At 38.8% G+C, this 17749-nt stretch overlaps 1 protein-coding gene across 1 annotated transcript in view; it reads right to left on the reverse strand.

The window, feature by feature from the left end:
- Window positions 1–1138: 1138 nt before the first annotated feature.
- myo7aa (myosin VIIAa) overlaps window positions 1139–17749 on the reverse strand; it is a gene marked incomplete at its 3' end in the record, with an annotated part of 34638 nt that continues 18027 nt past the window's right edge. The window contains exons 17-48 of the mRNA XM_044017366.1: window positions 16663–16800; window positions 16341–16499; window positions 15767–15859; window positions 13765–13859; window positions 13545–13629; window positions 13196–13414; window positions 12339–12446; window positions 11810–12019; window positions 11521–11727; window positions 11059–11235; window positions 10855–10944; window positions 10462–10589; window positions 10259–10385; window positions 9900–10019; window positions 9101–9274; window positions 8674–8901; window positions 8329–8496; window positions 7966–8083; window positions 7568–7694; window positions 7151–7320; window positions 6440–6630; window positions 5900–6024; window positions 5483–5640; window positions 4790–4943; window positions 4429–4584; window positions 3493–3598; window positions 3303–3416; window positions 3107–3194; window positions 2462–2568; window positions 2174–2359; window positions 1462–1578; window positions 1139–1222 (exon numbers count right to left, since the gene is read on the reverse strand). Of these exons, the coding sequence (XP_043873301.1) occupies window positions 1139–1222; window positions 1462–1578; window positions 2174–2359; window positions 2462–2568; window positions 3107–3194; window positions 3303–3416; window positions 3493–3598; window positions 4429–4584; window positions 4790–4943; window positions 5483–5640; window positions 5900–6024; window positions 6440–6630; window positions 7151–7320; window positions 7568–7694; window positions 7966–8083; window positions 8329–8496; window positions 8674–8901; window positions 9101–9274; window positions 9900–10019; window positions 10259–10385; window positions 10462–10589; window positions 10855–10944; window positions 11059–11235; window positions 11521–11727; window positions 11810–12019; window positions 12339–12446; window positions 13196–13414; window positions 13545–13629; window positions 13765–13859; window positions 15767–15859; window positions 16341–16499; window positions 16663–16800 (4527 nt within the window). The remainder of the gene's footprint in view (window positions 1223–1461; window positions 1579–2173; window positions 2360–2461; window positions 2569–3106; window positions 3195–3302; window positions 3417–3492; window positions 3599–4428; window positions 4585–4789; window positions 4944–5482; window positions 5641–5899; window positions 6025–6439; window positions 6631–7150; window positions 7321–7567; window positions 7695–7965; window positions 8084–8328; window positions 8497–8673; window positions 8902–9100; window positions 9275–9899; window positions 10020–10258; window positions 10386–10461; window positions 10590–10854; window positions 10945–11058; window positions 11236–11520; window positions 11728–11809; window positions 12020–12338; window positions 12447–13195; window positions 13415–13544; window positions 13630–13764; window positions 13860–15766; window positions 15860–16340; window positions 16500–16662; window positions 16801–17749) is intronic.

The following is a 17749-nucleotide window of genomic DNA, read 5'->3' on the forward strand; positions in this document are numbered from 1 at the left end:
AGTATGTCGCCCAAAAATGTGACAAAAAAGTCATAGTTTACTATGTCGTCCAAAATGTGACAAAAAAGCTTTAGGTTAGTATGTTGTCCAAATTGTGACAAAAAAGTCATACTTTAGTATGTTGTCCAAAATTGCACCAAAAAGTCATAGTTCAGTAGATCTTCAAAATTTTGAAAATAAGACATAGTTTAGTATGTTGTACAAAATGTGACAAAAAGTCACATTTGCGTCCAAAATCGCACCAAAAAGTTATATTTTATTATGTCGTCCAAAATGTGACAAAAAAGTCATAGTTTAGTATGTCGTCCAAAATTTGACCAAATAGTCATAATTTAGTATGTCGTCCAAATTGTGACAAAAAAATCATAGTTTAGTATGTCGTCCAAATTTTGACAAAAAAGTCATAGGTTTGTATGGCGTCCAAAATGTGCCAAAAATCATAGTTTAGTATGTCGTCCAAAATGTGACAAAAAGCCATAGGTTAGTATGTCGTCCAAAATGTGACAAAAAAGTCATAGTTTAGTATGTCGTCCAAAATGTGACAAAAAAGTCATAGATTAGTGTGTTGTTTAAAATCGCACCAATAAAGTCATATTTACATTAAGTTTTGTTTGTGGTGGCTCTGTCTGTCTGCTGCCACAGATGCTTGCAGTATGAGCAACAGCAATTGCAACACTGACAGGATTCAATCACACAACCTTCTGATGGGAAGTCAAGCATTATATCTCTGCACCACAGAGAAAGACAGAGAATGACAGAGGGCGGTTGTGTGAATGGGGTGAAGTCTGCCATCTCTGGTTTCCTTGTTTAGTATGTCGTCCAAAATCTGACAAAAAAGTCATAATTTAGTATGTCGTCCAAAATGTGACAAAAAAGTCATAGTTTCGTATGTCGTCCAAAATGTGACAAATAAATCATAGTTTAGTATGTCTCTGATTGACTTGTTCAAAATGTTAGTGTATGTGCTGGGACATAACATAGCACAATGCCAATGATGGCATTCTCAGGTTACTGCAGGTAAAAAACAAGTGAAGAAATTAAATTAAGATTTCAGGGGGAAAATTTAATTCCATTAATGCCATAAGTCTAAGGAAATAACCGATTTAAACATCAGAATATCTGACAATAAAACACAAACCTTCGTCTTTGGATCAATGAGACTGACTCCATGTTTATTGATGGCGATCAGCAGGATCTCTGGGTAGTTGGGTTCTGTGGTTTGCTAAAGACAAGAGACATTTAATATTTAGACGATCCAACAACATCACTGATCATCTATCATGATAATATTTCTGTGTCAGGAGACAACAAAGAAATGTATTTTAATTATTAGGTTTTGCTGGAAAAAAATACCCATAATATGCTAAATAAGATGAAAAAAAAAGGAAATGAAATGATGGTTAAAAAAAATAAAACAAATGTGGGCTGCAGACAGGAAGTGACACGCTCAGGTGTGTTTACCTTGACCTCAAAGAAGGCGGAGCCAAAGGTCGGCCATTTGTAAATGATCTTCAGGAACATTAGCTTGGCCTCTTCCCTTGATTTACCAGCCTGTTTATTGAAGTATGCCACCACAGACTGTAACACACAAACAGATTTACTTTTCTAGCTTTGCCATGCTGTAGGTAAAAACTCATTTGATTTTTGTTGTTCACCTCGAGCAACAATTTCTTTTATTTTTAAGTATGTATTTATAAGTATGAAAACATTTTTAAACTAAATTTAGAAAATACAAATTACTCCACATTGACTCTGGAGTACAAGAAAACAAGTCAACATACATTATAACCTTAAAGGAATACTTCACTGATTTGCATTTAGCTTTGTATTACTAGAATAGGGGTAGTATTTTTGAACAATTGTGCTTCCCAACCTTAGTTTCCCCTGAGTTGAGACACATCTTCATTCTTTTCTTTATTACATGCCAACCAGTGACACCTGGTCCTGATTAACTGTTAGCAAAGATGGCGGACATTGTTTACATTCTGGGAATGAGGTCCCGTCCCCCTGTGAATGGGTCTAAAAAGTGCAGAATTAGCGCTGCAGTTTCTTGGACCAAGGATCGGACCAAGCACAATTATTCAAAAATACTACCCCTATTCTAGTAATACAAAGCAAAATCCAAATCGGTAAAGTGTTCCTTTAATTAATAATATTGTTTTTGTAGATTTACCCTTTTCCAGTCATCTGGCGACATCTGACGAATGAGGTCCTGGGGAACCAGCTCCCGAAGCATCTTCGGAATTGAAGGAAAGTGGGACTTGTCATCTTCAAACTTGACACGGTAGATGAGCGCCGCAAGCTGGAAAACCTCTTCTCGTGAACATTTGTGGTAACCGCGCAGGTATTTAGGAAGTTCCTGATTAAAGGAAGTTGTGAATTACACAAGGGTAAATCATTTCAAAATTGGCAAATATAGAGAGAAATAGCAGTTCTTCAGTGTGAATACAACTCGACTTACCTGGTAGTAGTGGAAGATGGAGTCGGCAAAGGAGTCCTTCCCTGGAACTGTACTTGTCCACAACTTCTTCATGAAGAACACCTGATAGGTCAGAGAGGGAACAATACCTGGGAGCAAGGAAAGAGGGGTTAATTAAGCTTGCCCAATGACATATCAGCATGTAGAGTGGTGGAGGTGGGAATCAAACCCACAGCCTTCAAGTTCTGACATATCAAATGCATCCCACCATCTAATGGCCATTTGGCAGAGATGATCCATCCTCAATCTTCCTCTGAACTGCACGACAAAGCTGAAATTCCTGCTCAAAATCCAGTCAAAACTGGCTTTAATAGTACAGTGTAACTACAGTGTAACTCAATTTATGTCTTTGTTTAAATAAGTAGAAAAAAAATAGGCAGCTACTGACAAAGAATGTAAAAACATAACTGATAACAGGTTGAACTTGATACGACAAACAGGTGACATAACATTTTAGGTTTCCTTGTGGTGGTTGTTTAGTCTGTGTGATAAAATGCCGGTAAGGACACAGGTACTTTTCCTCTGTATTGTGTCATAATAAACCCTCCTGCCGTGGAAAATGTGATGTATATGGAGTGAACGCCATTCTCAGCAGTGTTTTAACTTATAACAGATACTGTTACTAACCGTCTTTTGCTGGACGTGATTTCTTGATCCAGTCTGTCAAATGTCTGACAAAGTCAAAAAAGAAATCTCCCTCTGGCACACTGATCACCTACACACACACACACTCAGAGTTTAATTATGTGAAAGAAACAAAACCTGAATTACTTGAGGGGTTCTGTCATATTTAACTTGTGACAAATAATCTTTGACTTCTGACCTTGTCTGAGATCTTTACAAAGAGGCTGAAGCCTTCAGGAGATTTGAGCAGCAGCCGGGTCGAAATGTTCAGGCAGAAATCCTTTGCTTTGGTGCTGGACTCCACCTCAAACGCCTGCAGATTTCACACAATTAACTCAATAAAAACACTGATATTCTCTGTTCATGGTATCAATGTGCCATACTCGTACCTCATCTGTGTCATCGGGGAAATAGACTTTATGGAAGATCTGTGTAGTCTTATGTTGGATGGCCTCCACTTCCACCAAATGAGGAGGATACTTCCTGGATCCATTACTGCAAACATAACATGGACAAAAAGACACTTAGATGTGGTGTTTAAAAGGTGTATCATGCTCTTCTCTCTGACAATCCAATCCAACTTTATTTGTTAACCACTTTAAACAAACCACAGTGGACCAAAGGTCTGTACAGAATAAATAAAAGGCATAATAAGTAAAAGGTTCAAAATTAGATATGAATAAATAAAGAAATAATAATAAATCAAAAATCATAAAAAACACAATAAGAAATAGCAGCCATACAATAAAAAACAATAAATTATATTCAAATTAAAATAAGTAAAATAAATAAAAATCAACGTCTCACTAAGTGTCAAAGGCCAAAGAGAAAAGGTGGGTTTTAAGGAGGGATTTAAAAACAGACAATGGACTCAAGTGTTAACTTTTCAAAGCTTCAAAAATCCACATTTATTTGATAATAAATTAAATCCAATTTAGCCCCTCCACACTAATGTAAATGATCTGATGCATAGCAGGAGACTTTGACCAATCACAGGGAAGTTCAGAGGGAAAGAGAGGGCGCTTCCTATTGGCTACTCTACTTAGCAGCTGCACATACAAGAAACCTCAAAAAAAGAAAAAAGGGTAAAGAAGAGTCAGACAATTAATGCAATCAAATGTGTGTCAATTCAGAGATGTAGAGATTGACTCTAATAATCTATGAAGTATGAAGAATATGTGGGTGGGATGACTTCACTCCAAAACTTTAGTTTTTAATCTGCAGAAGAGATTCAAGGACCTTCTACCCACTCTACCTACTGTATCTTTAAACTGTATCTAGTTAAAAGTATATATACAGTTATAAATCAATATAATAAGTTTTACCGCAAAGCTTTGTGCAGCCTCTGCATACAGTCTGCAGAGAGTGGGTGGTGCCTCTTGGACTGGAGGAAACGCTGAATGTGGGGCAGCAACACGTTACTGGGAGGAAACAGACCAGAACACAACCACAGCAGCTCCCAGCCTTTCTCCTCACTGTACCTGCACCAGCACAAAAAACTTTGTTAAGACATCATATAGTTTTACACAAAATGCAACAATACTGCTTAAATTAAAACTTGTGTTCACACATATATTTTTGTGAATCTTGTTTTAGTAAATTCTTAGTAATCAATCAAAGTCCTGGTGTGCGAGTGTTGCGTCGGGATATCATGGCGTTTCATTTCGACTGCATTCCGACACTCACTTGACGTGGTTGTCAGTGAGCTGTTTGATGATCTGACAGTAGATCTCATCTTTCAGAGGTTCGGCCTTCAGCGCTCCTTCAAAGATCTGGTCCGTTAACTCATTGACCGAGCGCGTCCGCTTGGATGGATAGTCACCCATATACTTCATCATAGGTGGGACAAATGTCAAGGAACAACACAATGTGGATGAAAATCTGGATTGGTTTTGCCAAACTGTGTAATGAAAATGTGTGTTGCCAATAAGTCAAGATAATCCTCAATTTACAGAAAAGCAGATTTGTTTAAAATAAATATGTATGAAACTCATTGAATCAAAACATGTTAGAATATTAGTCGCATTCGGTCAGGTTGGTCCCTTGTGGCGGTGCGCTCAGTCGCAGCGACTCTGATCAACCTTCCATCTGACCTCGACATTTCGTTGTGCAATACCGGTTGTATAATGACAATAAAGATGCTTTCCCTTCCCCTTTCCCTTGGATAAGTCACTTTAATTTAAAACCTAAGGTTTTAGTATTTTTACTATATTATTACAAGTTGTTCTTTTTGTATTAGTACTGTCTTTACTAATTCTGACTTAAACTTAACATTTACAGAATATATACAGATAAAGATATTCAGGGACGATACTGAGTCAAGTAAATCCAGATGAGAAAAAAACACATTTCAGAGAGACTGTACAGTTTGAAGGATATCTATGAAGGCCATGCAGGCATCCTGAGCCAGCTCCTCATGGTTCACCACCTTCTTCAGCAGTGGCTGTTTGAGCGGCTCTCTGGTGCAGGTCCACATTTTGTCCTTCCCACGATTCTTAGTGACCATCACTCTGCTCAGAGTGTGTTTGGGAGGCGGCCTGGAAGAAACGCTAGTTTGAGGCTGTTGATGGTTAACATTGTTGACCAACACCTGAACATGTGTGTTTCTCTGTGTTAATAATGGCACACTGGTGATGAAGGAAAAATCCTGTATGTTTCAGACTGAACTGCTACATCACTATGCTTTTAGGAGCGTACCTGTCAATGTTGTGCTTTTGTTTGTAAAGATATGAACACACAAGTGTTTATTGTTTATGTCCAGTTGTGTTTTTTGTGTGTGTGTCTTAACGTCTGTACCGGAAGTAGTCGTAAGAGAACTCCTCCAGTGTGTAGGGTTTTATTTTGCCGTCAGTCTCTGGCATGACGAGCTGCGAAACACGAACTGACTGCTGCCGCTGGTCCGGTGTCATGGTTACTAGCGCCTGAAATGAGGGATTGCACCAGATTACACAACACTAGACTATATCACCTTTGGAAAAAAGGTAGAAAAAAGAGTTTACTGAATTGTTGAATTAAAAACATTAATCTTCCTAAAGATAAAAACGTTTTTGCCAGATAACTACAATTATCTTGCATCCGATTGTGTCACCAACAACAGAAATTGTTATATTTGTGACTCCACTAAATACCTGCATGAATTCTAATAAGACCAGCACATGTCACAAGGTCATCATGTATCACAAACATATCTGATCTAGAACCACATACTGAAGTGACACAAATCTGATTTCATCTATTTTATGATTGTCCTCACAACCCCGAAAAAAAAAAAATCAGATCTGAGTCTAAAAGAATCAGACATGAACGTAGCCTTCGATTTTATATTTTTCCGCTCACCACTATTTCCGGCTGAGGTCGAGTCATGGAAGGCAGGACATACACACAGTCAGCTGGAAAATCTCCTCTTTGATTTGTACGTTCGTTGACACCATGTGCCCAACCAGAGTTAAGAACCTGCTCGCCAGTGTCCTGGTCCAACAGGATCAGGTCGCCTTTCAGGAAGCTCAGGAACGTTGACTCCTCCCCAGCTGTGGCAAAAAAAAACGGCAACGTTTATTCTTAGGTGAGATCGATACTGTAATTTGTTCTCTAAGAATCTTTAGGGACCAAAGTTCAACAACAAAGTACAACAAAACAAAAAAAGACAAATTCCTTTTCTACTCCGAGTTAAAATGACGATGAAGCCAACAAGTAAAGACGATTCCTACAAGTGCCACAATTATTAAATTAATCAGTAAAAATAAATAAATAAATAATTATTTGTCTAAACTTCACGTTTGCAGTTTTACTTAAAGTGATACTAAAATAAATATTTAGAGAAGCTGATGGACACAACAATGATACCAATTATATACACTAATCAAAAAAAACTAACAGAAAATTTCATCATCTTTGATTTTTAACAGGGTCTATTTCTTTCCACTTTTTTTTTAACACAGCTGTTAAATTAAAATTTAAATTAATAAAGTTAAGATTTTCTGTGTGGTTTATGTAGGAGTTCCCTTAATATTTTCATGAAGCAGTGTGTATGAAACTTTGAGGATATACTTGGGTTGGGGTTGTCTTGTAGTGCAACCACAAACTTGGACCTCTTCCTCAGTCCCTCCAGGAAAGTCACAACCAGGTCACGGATGTCTTCTGCATTGTTGGAGGTGAATGTGTACTCGTCTCCTTTGATGGTTGCCAAAGTGAAACTCTGACCCTGCAGCTTTCCTCCTCTGAGAAACAAAAAATATGACAAAAATAGGCTGATTCATTTTTGCCCTGCAGAACAAACTAAAGTTATTACAAAACAATGTAAAAAAAGGAGCATTTAGAAAAAACATTACATTAAGGTGTCATAAAAAGAATACAAAGTTGACCATCAGAGGGAAATTAAACTTTAAACTTCACTGTTTGATCTAACTATCCAAACACTTGGATGTCTCTCGTCTGTAAAGTACTACAACACCCAGCATGCCTCACCTACTGCTGGAAACTGCAGTGATTTCTGGGAAAGAGAGCTCTAAGAGGACCTGCTCCTGCTCGTCCACAAAATAAACACCAGTCCAGTTAACAGCCACGATCAAGTCGTTTTTAGGCAAACTGGGACCTGAGAGAAGACAGCAGAATTCACAGAAAATTTTTCAATGACTCTACAACTAAAAATACATTTAATTTAATATCATAAGTTAAAACATCAACTGATAATGTTAACCAATCTTCATTACACTTAAAAATGCTTTGAATATGGACTTTGGGTAATTTCTGGTACAACATAAAGTTTGAGCAGCAGCTTTAAAGAGTAATAATCTTTTTTGGATGATTGAACAGTGAGTCACATGTGAAGGTGTCAGATAGGCCGTGGCAGACGCGATGGTCACCTGAGAACTTAAAGGCTTCGTAGAAACGAGAGAAGAGCAGTGGCCACTTGTGTCGAGCGAAGTCCACCACTTCCTCCTTCACCTTCTGAGGGTCAAACCTGTTCTGAGTGTAGATTCCCTAAGGAGACACGGTGGGGTGACAAAGAGTGACAAAGAGTAAACGTAATACTAAAATAATGTGAAATGATTGTATTAGTGTTAATGATGGATTCTATTTAGATGAGTGATGCATGTTGGTTGCCAGATAATCACTTTAGTCATATTTATTCTGTTGTTTAAATGAGAATTCCCTGTAATCCTGGCTACACAGACTCCTGTGTAGACATAAATGCAGGGAGAATGTGGATAAACGCTGTAGAGCACCTTCTTGTGAGCAGCCATGATGAAATGAGCCCATTTTTCCACCGTTTTGGAAGGGTTGATCTCTCTGTCTGGGATGTAAGAGGGGATGAGGCTGAGCAGACGCTCCAGAAGAATCTCTGAACCGTAGTCAATGTAATACTGCTGAGAGGCCAGCTCTGACAGGTCATCCTGAGGACACACACGCAGAGCAATCAGTTGGTATGAGGTTGTAATATTTGTTTGTTTTCCAGGATTAGGACATCACTCTCATCATACTAACTTAGTTGTAAGTATGAACCTTACAACACAGTTAGTATGATGAGAGTGATGTCCTATAAATAGCAGAGCGAGGTTGAATGTCATCACCCTGTCGCAGCGATACTCTCCAAACTTGACGCCCCTGACGATTTGTTGATAGATTAGGTTGGTGGCGACCAGGTCATCGGAGGGACAATGCCAGGGCGTGAAGATCTCCTTCCTGAAGAAGAGCCTCCAGGGGGCGTTCCTCTCCTGTGCTCCCTGCTCCTTTGCATACTGCTCGCACTGCGACACGGCATCCATCACATGGTCATTCCCGCTGCCTAAAGAGGAGACCTGCAGGAAGACGATGCTTTCATTACCATGAACAATAATCCAACTTGTAAAACCTGGACTCAGATTTTAATGTCTCCTCCTCGACACACTCCTGTGAAGACTTGTTGTGATGTCACAAAATCCTGCTCCTACACATGTGTATTTTAATTAAGGGCGAGTTCAGAGAAAGATGAAAATAATATTTAATTATATTTCCCACCTTGTCAAACAGTGCGATGTAGAGGGAGAAGCCAAAGCGGTCTTGCAGGTTGATTTTGTCGGACAGAGCACTGCACAGCTCCTTGGCTGTGGTGGCCGAGTCGGTCAGAAGAGTTTTGGTTGTACCGTCCATGAACGTCACCGGCAGCATGATCGGTTTCTTCGACTTTGTAGCCTGAGCAAAGGATTGCAAATTACCCCGTCATGGGACAAACAAAATATTATATTGTCTCATCTTATCTCATCTCAGATTGAAAACAAATGTGAATCAGTGATGAGGTAGTTCTTGTTGTTTTTAAAATCATTCCATACCCTCAGTCAAGCCAAACATTACTAACACTAACATCACATCAGCTGTTCTTCAGACCACATTCACTAGTAGATCTGAATGTTGCCGACTACTTTGAATGAAAAAACTTAAATTTATGGTCATTTGATTAATGCCTTTTGTTTGTGTTTTGTTTGCCTTTTTCATCTCCATGTTTCTGATGTTCTTGTAAATTGCATCTCAATTTTTATGTCAAGTTTTTAATCCCTTGCGATATACTGTGTTTCAGCTTTTTGTATAAAATATGCTTTAATACTCATTGTTTATTTGCAAATGTAGCCTTTGTGTGTGTTGTTGTTCACATCTAAATAGCAGAAGATAATTCAAATATAAATTATAATCATGACAATGATGGCTGCTGCACAATGTGATGATTTGTGACGCATTCGAGACAAAGGCTGAAAATTGCTGCTAATTACAACCTCATTCAATTCAAACTTTTCTTTACTAAGTCAGATGCGTGTGTTTGTACCTGCAGCTCCAGCCAGGATGGAGGTTGTGTTCTTGTTCCGTTCACAAACGTTCGTCTCAGCCTCTCTTCACAGTACGGAGCATAACCCGGTGGCCCGCTGCTGATGAAGTTCCTCAGGTACTGTCGGTACAAGTTATTTTTGTAAATAGATTTAAATTTCACAAGCAAATTAAACAAAAAACATTAAGATGATAACATCACAGAAAGTTACTAACAAGTGAAATATGATTGCAGGTTTTACAGTTGTAAACATCTCATTTTTAAATGTTGATGATCAATTTAGCTGTGGAAAAAAATATTTGTCCTCCCATTTATTCAAAATAAAAAAAAATATTAGAAAATGTTGAGTGTGATCCGACCTTGACAAACTTGTCTGATGGAGCAAAGCAGCCGACGCACAGAGAGATGAGGATCCAGCCACGAGCGTGAGAACTCTTAGACGGGTTCTGACTCAGCTGCTTACAGATCTGACAGTAGATCTCATCCCTAACACACACACACACACACGATTAACTATTAAACTTATATCATTATCACCATAAATGTCTGTGTGTGTGTGCACCTCAGTGCTGGCCTCAGAATCCCATTGCCAATGATGAAGTGAAGTTTCTCCAGGTTGGATGTCGGCCTGTCCTCCAACATGCTGTTACCGTGGAGACCGTACTCGCCATCATTGAGGCGCTTGGTGACCTGTGAAGCATCACAATGTATTTTTTCTAGTGGCTGTGGTTTAGTGATAGAGCAGGTCGGGGGTTTGATCACCAGTTCCTCTAGTCTAAATGGCGATGCGAACCTGAGCAAGACACTTGCTTCTAACAGCTGTGGTGTAAAATGCTGAGTGGTCATCAAGACTTAAGAAGCGTTATATAAATACAGACCATATGGATCAGTATCATGTCAGCTGGAGATGCTGAGTATCAGAAGTATGGTTTTATATTTTCCCGCTGTCTCTCACCTCCTCAGTGATCTTGGATTTCTTCTTCAGGGTCAGAGACACCAGTTTGTGTCGGACACTATTCTTCTTGTGGCTGTCGGCGTGGGGCGTCTGGGGACAGAGGAAGATGAGAGAAATCTCATCAAGAGACCAATTGCAAGATGTTTCTGCTCACAGCAAAAAAGACACGTAATGACTGAAGGCCATGACCCATCTCCTCCTCACCTCCCCCTCCCCCTGCAATGCCTGCAGCTCCCTCTTGTACGTCTTCTTTCCCAGTGTCTCGTAGATTTTGGTCATGACAGGGATTTTCTCGCTGCCGTCGCTGATGGCCGTGTGGTACTTGGGCTCCGGCAGATCCCCCATGAACCTCAGCACTGTGATCCACACCGCCAGAGCAGCCTGGGCCAGGACACGGAGAGATTATTAGTTATTTACAGAAATGATTGAACCAAAGCCTGAATGTATTGGTATTTGACAGCTGTTTATAAGGATTTAAATTTAAACAGGTTTTAGAGAGCATGTGATTAAATATTAAATGTTTTCATTTGTAAAAACAATAAATATTTTACATTAATCATTTACTGACTCAATATAATTTTCTTTTTATTTCATATAATTGCATGTTTTAATCGACACAAATCGACAAAGCAACTGTTTTAGGAGCAGCGATTAAAGGTGAGATACCAGCTGGTCTCCCTCGTCGTCATGGAAGAGCAGTGGCTGTTTGAGTGGGCGTCGGACGTAGGTGTGCGTGGTGGTGCCCTGGAAGTAGGTGGCAGCAAACTTGGCGAACTTGTACTCAGATAAATCCTCTTCATCATCGTCTTCAGGCAGAGGAAGAGCCTCGTCCAGATCCTCCACTTCCATCTCCTGATGTGTTCGCTCCAGGTCCTGCAGAAGAGTCAGGTGAAAACCTGTAGACTCAAACTAATGTTTTTATATCGCACAAAAATAAGACTGTATATTAGCTCACCTCAAAGCCAGCGGGGGCTTGTCCCTCCTGACCCGGGAAAGAGCTTGTTGTGCCCAGGAAGCCGAACATCTTGTCCACCATGTCCGAGTCATTGACAGGCTCCAAGCGAGCCTTCTCCATTTGCTCCACCAACTCCTTCTTCTTACGAGCCTCCTCCTTCTCCTTCTTCTCTCGCTCAGCGTCTTCTTTGGCCAGCTGGGCCAGGCGCTCCTAGAAAATAAAACAGCATCACATTAGATTTAGAATAAAAGAAAACTCTGTTGGGTTGCTCAGCTGGATAGATGTTTTTACCGTCTATCCTCTTTCCCTCCTACTCTACTCTAATGGTGATATTTCCTCTGCTAATCTGTGCTGAAGCACCACTGAATAATAAAGTATTCCCACAGCTTAGCATGACAAGAAAAAACATGTAAAGCAATAGTCTGAATGATGTTAAGTTTTTGAGTGCATGTAAACACACTCTTTGAGTAAAAGCAGGCAAATTAAATTCAACAAACTAAGGTTTTAAATGCATCTTGTTGAACTCCACCTGGTGTTTGCGTTCGGCCTCAGCCTTCGCTCTCTTCGCAGACATCTGGTTCCTCAGTTTGGTCTCTTCAGCCAGACGCATCTTCTCAGCCTCCAGCCTCCTGCGGTACTGAGGGGAGACAAGGAGAAGTCGGCCATTAAAGAACAACAACAACAGCAGCAGCAGGTAATTACAAACACAGTTTGTCTCATTAACATCTCAGTTCCAATACAACAGTGTGACATCAGTGCTGAGTGGAGGGACAAACAGAATAATGGTGAAAGAGGGAATTCGTTTTAGGATTTTTCCAAATTATAGAAGTATAAATTAAAGAGATAAAAAGATAAGTTTGAAATGAAAAGTGTATTAACAGATTATGTGTCTTGAATCATGTTTACTTGTAATTTACAATGTGGATTCACAGTGAACATTCACTGAAAAATTGTTCTTGGATAAATCTAGAACTGCAACAATGAATCGATCAGTAACGTTTTTCACTTAAATAAAAATAATAAAAATAATTATAAATATAATGTTCTTTGCTCTGCTATCACATTATTCTGAGTTAACGTGTTAAACACTTACGGACAATTTTGGTACAGAAAAACAAATCAATTAATCGTGAAAATGACTCTGAGAAAAATCCATAATGAACGTGATTAGTTGCAGAGCTAAATTAGTGTTAACATAGGCAAAGTGAAATCAAAGTGACAAAGTCATAGTTTTGGTTCATTATATCACTACTCACTATATTTGATAAACTGATGAGGTTTTATGAGTAAAATGTTGATCGTTCATATGAATTTAATGAAGCAAAAAGTAAAATGATATATTACTGAAGTGTACATTAGTAGATTTGTTTTTAGTGGAGTTTCTACCTCTCCCTTCAGCCTCTTGTAAAGCCGTCGAGCAATCATGCCTCTGGTGTACGCCTGGATGGTGATGACGGCCCACAGCCGATGTCTGAACGCCCGACGCACCAAGTATCCTCGACAGTGACCCTGGAATCTTGTGATCCGCTGACGGGCGACATGATACGACGCGCACAGTTTCCTAGAACGGACCAGAGCCTGCAGGCGGGAGAACCCTGCCCGCATCTGAAGAGACACAGAAAAGAAAGGTTTACAGTCATGCTGATATGAAAAAGACCTGAAAACACTTTTCTGTCATTCAACATGTTTGCTGCCTGTGTGTGATGTGGGTGTAAAACTCAGAGATGCTCCTCACAGCTCCATAGTTCTTCCGACACTGGTATCCCCTCCATGTTTTTTGGATGAACACGGCCGACTTCCTCATCCTCAGGAAGTTGGACCTGATGGCAGGAGACAAAAGAAAAATCATTATCATTATATCAATTATTATATGGCAAAACATTATTATCAATAAATACAACTGTTCTGTGAATCGTATTAAAATCTGACGTGGTCACACAGGTTTTCCGACCGACCTGTCCTTGAAACCTCGAACCACCTTCTGGATGAGGATGACCTTGTCAGTGATGGCTTTGTCTCTCTCGATCTCCAGCAGCATGTCATGGTGATCCTGCACATCAGCAGAGAAAACCAATCATTTAAGTAACTCTGCTGCTCTGGCTCTGATAACCACATAGCTCCTGTAACAGTTATTACTTATTACACTTATTACTTATATGAATTGTAATAAAACAATGTTTTCGCACCGATTCATGCATGCTGACCTGTTGTCTCTGACCAACATTTAATTATTTAACTCACTCCAATCTCAGAGTAGTTCCAGACACACTAAAATAATCATAAAATACATTTATCTTTTTTGAAGCTCTATACAATTAACTGAAAAACAAAAGTTTGTTTACAAACACACTGATCATATACTGTATCACATCAAAGTTATTAGACTTCCTCCACAGGAAATGATCAATATTTGGTCACTGCTGAGGAGTTTCAGGACACAATAAAGCTGCATTTTCCTCCTACAGGCTTTAATCTGACAGCTTTTTAACAAACGTCTGAAACTCCTTCCGCAAACTCTTCCTCCTGTGATCTGTCCATCTGTCCTCTGGCTGATCTGACCACATCCTGTCGGGGAAGTTTGGGTAGTACTGCTCCCCCCAACCCGATTGCACTTTCTACCTCGTGTCCTGTTTCCTGAAAGGCCGAGCAGTAATGCACGACAGAGACGAACCCTTAAAGCACTAAAGCAGAGAAATAAACCTGACTATTCCAGTGTGACTGTGAAAGAGAAACATACATGTATGTCATCTCCTTTCAGTCAGGGCTGAAAGATTTCATTTCAGCAAAGCAGTTTCTTCAAATCATTCTTTATAGCCAGAACTTGAAACAACTTGACTCTTGCTATTATTTAGAGCATCAGGTGAATGGCATTGAAAATTAAAATTTTAACATGTATCAGACCACATTAGTGCTTTAGATCATTTTCTAAAACATCATAAAAACTAACCTCTGTTAAACCAGGGTGTCAGAGACCTCCTTATTTTGTTACTGAGTTTTGTCCAGGTTTAAACCTCAAACAGCATGCAACATAATAGTGTATTAAATGTTTAAAGAGTATTTCTCGAAAGGCTGACAATGCAGAGATTGAAAAGAAAAACATGTACCAAGTCTCAGAAAATCTGAATTAACTGACGACTGATCAACAGCCACACACAGAGGTTAAAAGATATTAAAAAATAAATACCACTGATCACATAATCTTCAATTTGCTCTTCAGTTTTCAGCTGCAGAGCATGAGAACCAAGTCTAAACCTCATTTCTGGTCTGAGAAAAAAAAAAAAGCAACAGGCTGATGTTGGGTCTGTTCACTTTCACACACTGACAACACAAACTGCTGAACAGCAGTCATGCCCACATGATGTTTTCATTTCACCTTAGGGGACAGAAGTGACAGCATCACCTTGGCAACGAACCAACGGATGTGCCTTTACTGTGACTTTTGACCTTAGGGCGCCGCCTGTCCTCACATGGCGGGAAAGCAAACACAGACAGAGTGCATAGACAAAGTTGTAAAGAAAAGGAAAAAACCCACATGAACAAACATATTCCTGATGGGAACTGAAGCAAATGTGCTCATTTTCATCAACAACTGATCTTAAAAAAACACAGAGAAAGCGATGAACCAAAAAACACAGTCTTTCCAAACACTGAACTGGAAAAAACCTCATGTGTGTAGAAAATAAAATTCCCATTTTCATTTTTTGACTGAACAAGGTGAACATGTACAGTGCATGTGTATTTCTATTATTCTAAAGGTTGTAAAAGACATTGAGAAAACTTTACTGTAATACTGTGGACTATATTTTGTGACTTATCTATTTATCATATAATTTATCTGCCCTTTCAGAATACAAGCTTCTTTTTTTATTTAGTTATTTATTAAATGTCTTGTCATTTCATCTCAATGTTAATCTCATCACTGAAACGGAGTTGAATTGCCCTTTAAGGTGGGATTACCTTGAGGAAGATCTTGGTTTTTCCCATCTGCCAGTCGTCATCTCGCCCAAGAACAGCCTCAGCAATTCTTTGACAGGTTCCCCTCAGGTCCTCCTAATGAGAGAGAGAGAGAGAGAGAGAGAGAGAGAGAGAGAGAGAGAGAGAGTGAGAGGTCAGTTGTTAATTTGCGGAATTTGTTAACAAATGCAACAAATATAGAACAATACAACTTTAATCTAAATGCTGTAATATTTATGATGATCACCATCACTGAACATGACGATGATGATTGAGGATAACAACAATCACCAGAAAAATTTTAATTCATGCTGAGATAAACATCAATATCTGTATTATTTAATTGTTTTGTTTTCCCAAAGACTACTGTGCAACATAAATAACAGTTTAACTCAACTTTATTCTATATGCTATATTCAAAATACGAATACTGATGTTAAGGGACGGACAAAATCAGGAAAACGCCAGTGTCTAAGAAAAACAGATGATGGATTAAGAGTCATTTGATCGATGTCAAGTATCACAAATCACAGTTTCATGACAAACACACACACACACGGCTGTGGTTACACTGTACCTGTTTGTATGCCGGTTTGACTCCAGGCATGAGCACACGGTAGCGATCCACAAACTCCACAAACGTGTAGCGGATGGGATATCCTGCACGTCGGATACGAATGGTCTCCATCATCCCGGAGTACCTCAGCTGACGCACGCACAGCTCCCTGTCAAATAACTACACACACAAACATGTTTCAGGTTATGGTATTAACTGTTTGACACTCACGTTCCCTTAAAATATCCCTTTACCAATTTTCAAACAAAGTGTTTTTTACCAATAATTCTTTAAAAGATTAATATCATAAGGTTATGTTTCTATAAAAAGAGCAATGACTCACCATGGGCTTCTTGAATTCATTGGGTTTGATGCAGCGAACAAAGAACGGCTGACAGACACTCAGCGTCCTCATCAGCAGTTCAAGAGATCTTTTAAACTGACTGCTCAATGTGGGCGAGCGCTTCCTGGTCTCTGCTCCCTAAAAAAAAGAAAAAAAGAAAAAACACAGAGAGAGAGAGAAGTAAAACAGTGTAGAAAGTGTCAGGGTCAGAAACAATGAGGACTCGCTTTTTCTGTTCCTGATCTCTGACACCGTTTCCCTCGGTCTCTAAATATAATTGTTTGGCTGACAAAGCAAGTTTGGAGAATCAAAGAGCCCACAAATCAACAACTGTCCACTGCATCAGTCCAATAATCAAATAATCAATAGAATCATGAGCACAATTATTTTAAAACCTAAACTGACAAGTGTTCAATACCACTATCTTATTTTATATTAATTTAAACACATATACACAAACCCTGAATACTTGAATTAGTAAAAACAAATTATTGGATTATAGGGAATTTATTATACAAAATGTTTGATTATTATAATAAATAATGGCCATTAATGTTTATCATAATCTACAAAGGGAATATGTATAAAATATCTGATTCTGTTCATCTCTTCTGCATTTTAAATCAGGGACAAATACAAATACAACCACATTATTTTATATAATATAGTGCTGTAAAATTAAAAATGTATGTTTCGTATAAATAATCAAGATAAATACATAAATAGTATTAAGTACAGTTTTCTTGAATACTTTCCTCCACTGGTTCAAACACATTTTAAAGCAATGACGATGAGGAATTTGGGGATTTATTACAAATTGTAAATGCTCAATAGGTTTAGAAACAAGTCACCTCTTTCTTACTTGTTAGCTTAACACAAACACTGAAAATATGAACTAGCTTCACGACCGCTGCCTTATTTACACGATTTATCATTGTGTGTATACATATTCTGATTGTAAATAAAAACACACGATTAGGTTCAGACAGTTTAATTGGCTTTTCTGTGTTTCGCAGCTAACAAGCTCAGCTGTTTCCTCTTTGAAATAATTAAAATGACGCTGATATTGAAATTAGCAGTTAATATT

Source organism: Solea senegalensis, unplaced genomic scaffold (genome assembly GCF_019176455.1).
Source record: "Solea senegalensis isolate Sse05_10M unplaced genomic scaffold, IFAPA_SoseM_1 scf7180000015318, whole genome shotgun sequence".
Taxonomy (NCBI): domain Eukaryota; kingdom Metazoa; phylum Chordata; class Actinopteri; order Pleuronectiformes; family Soleidae; genus Solea; species Solea senegalensis.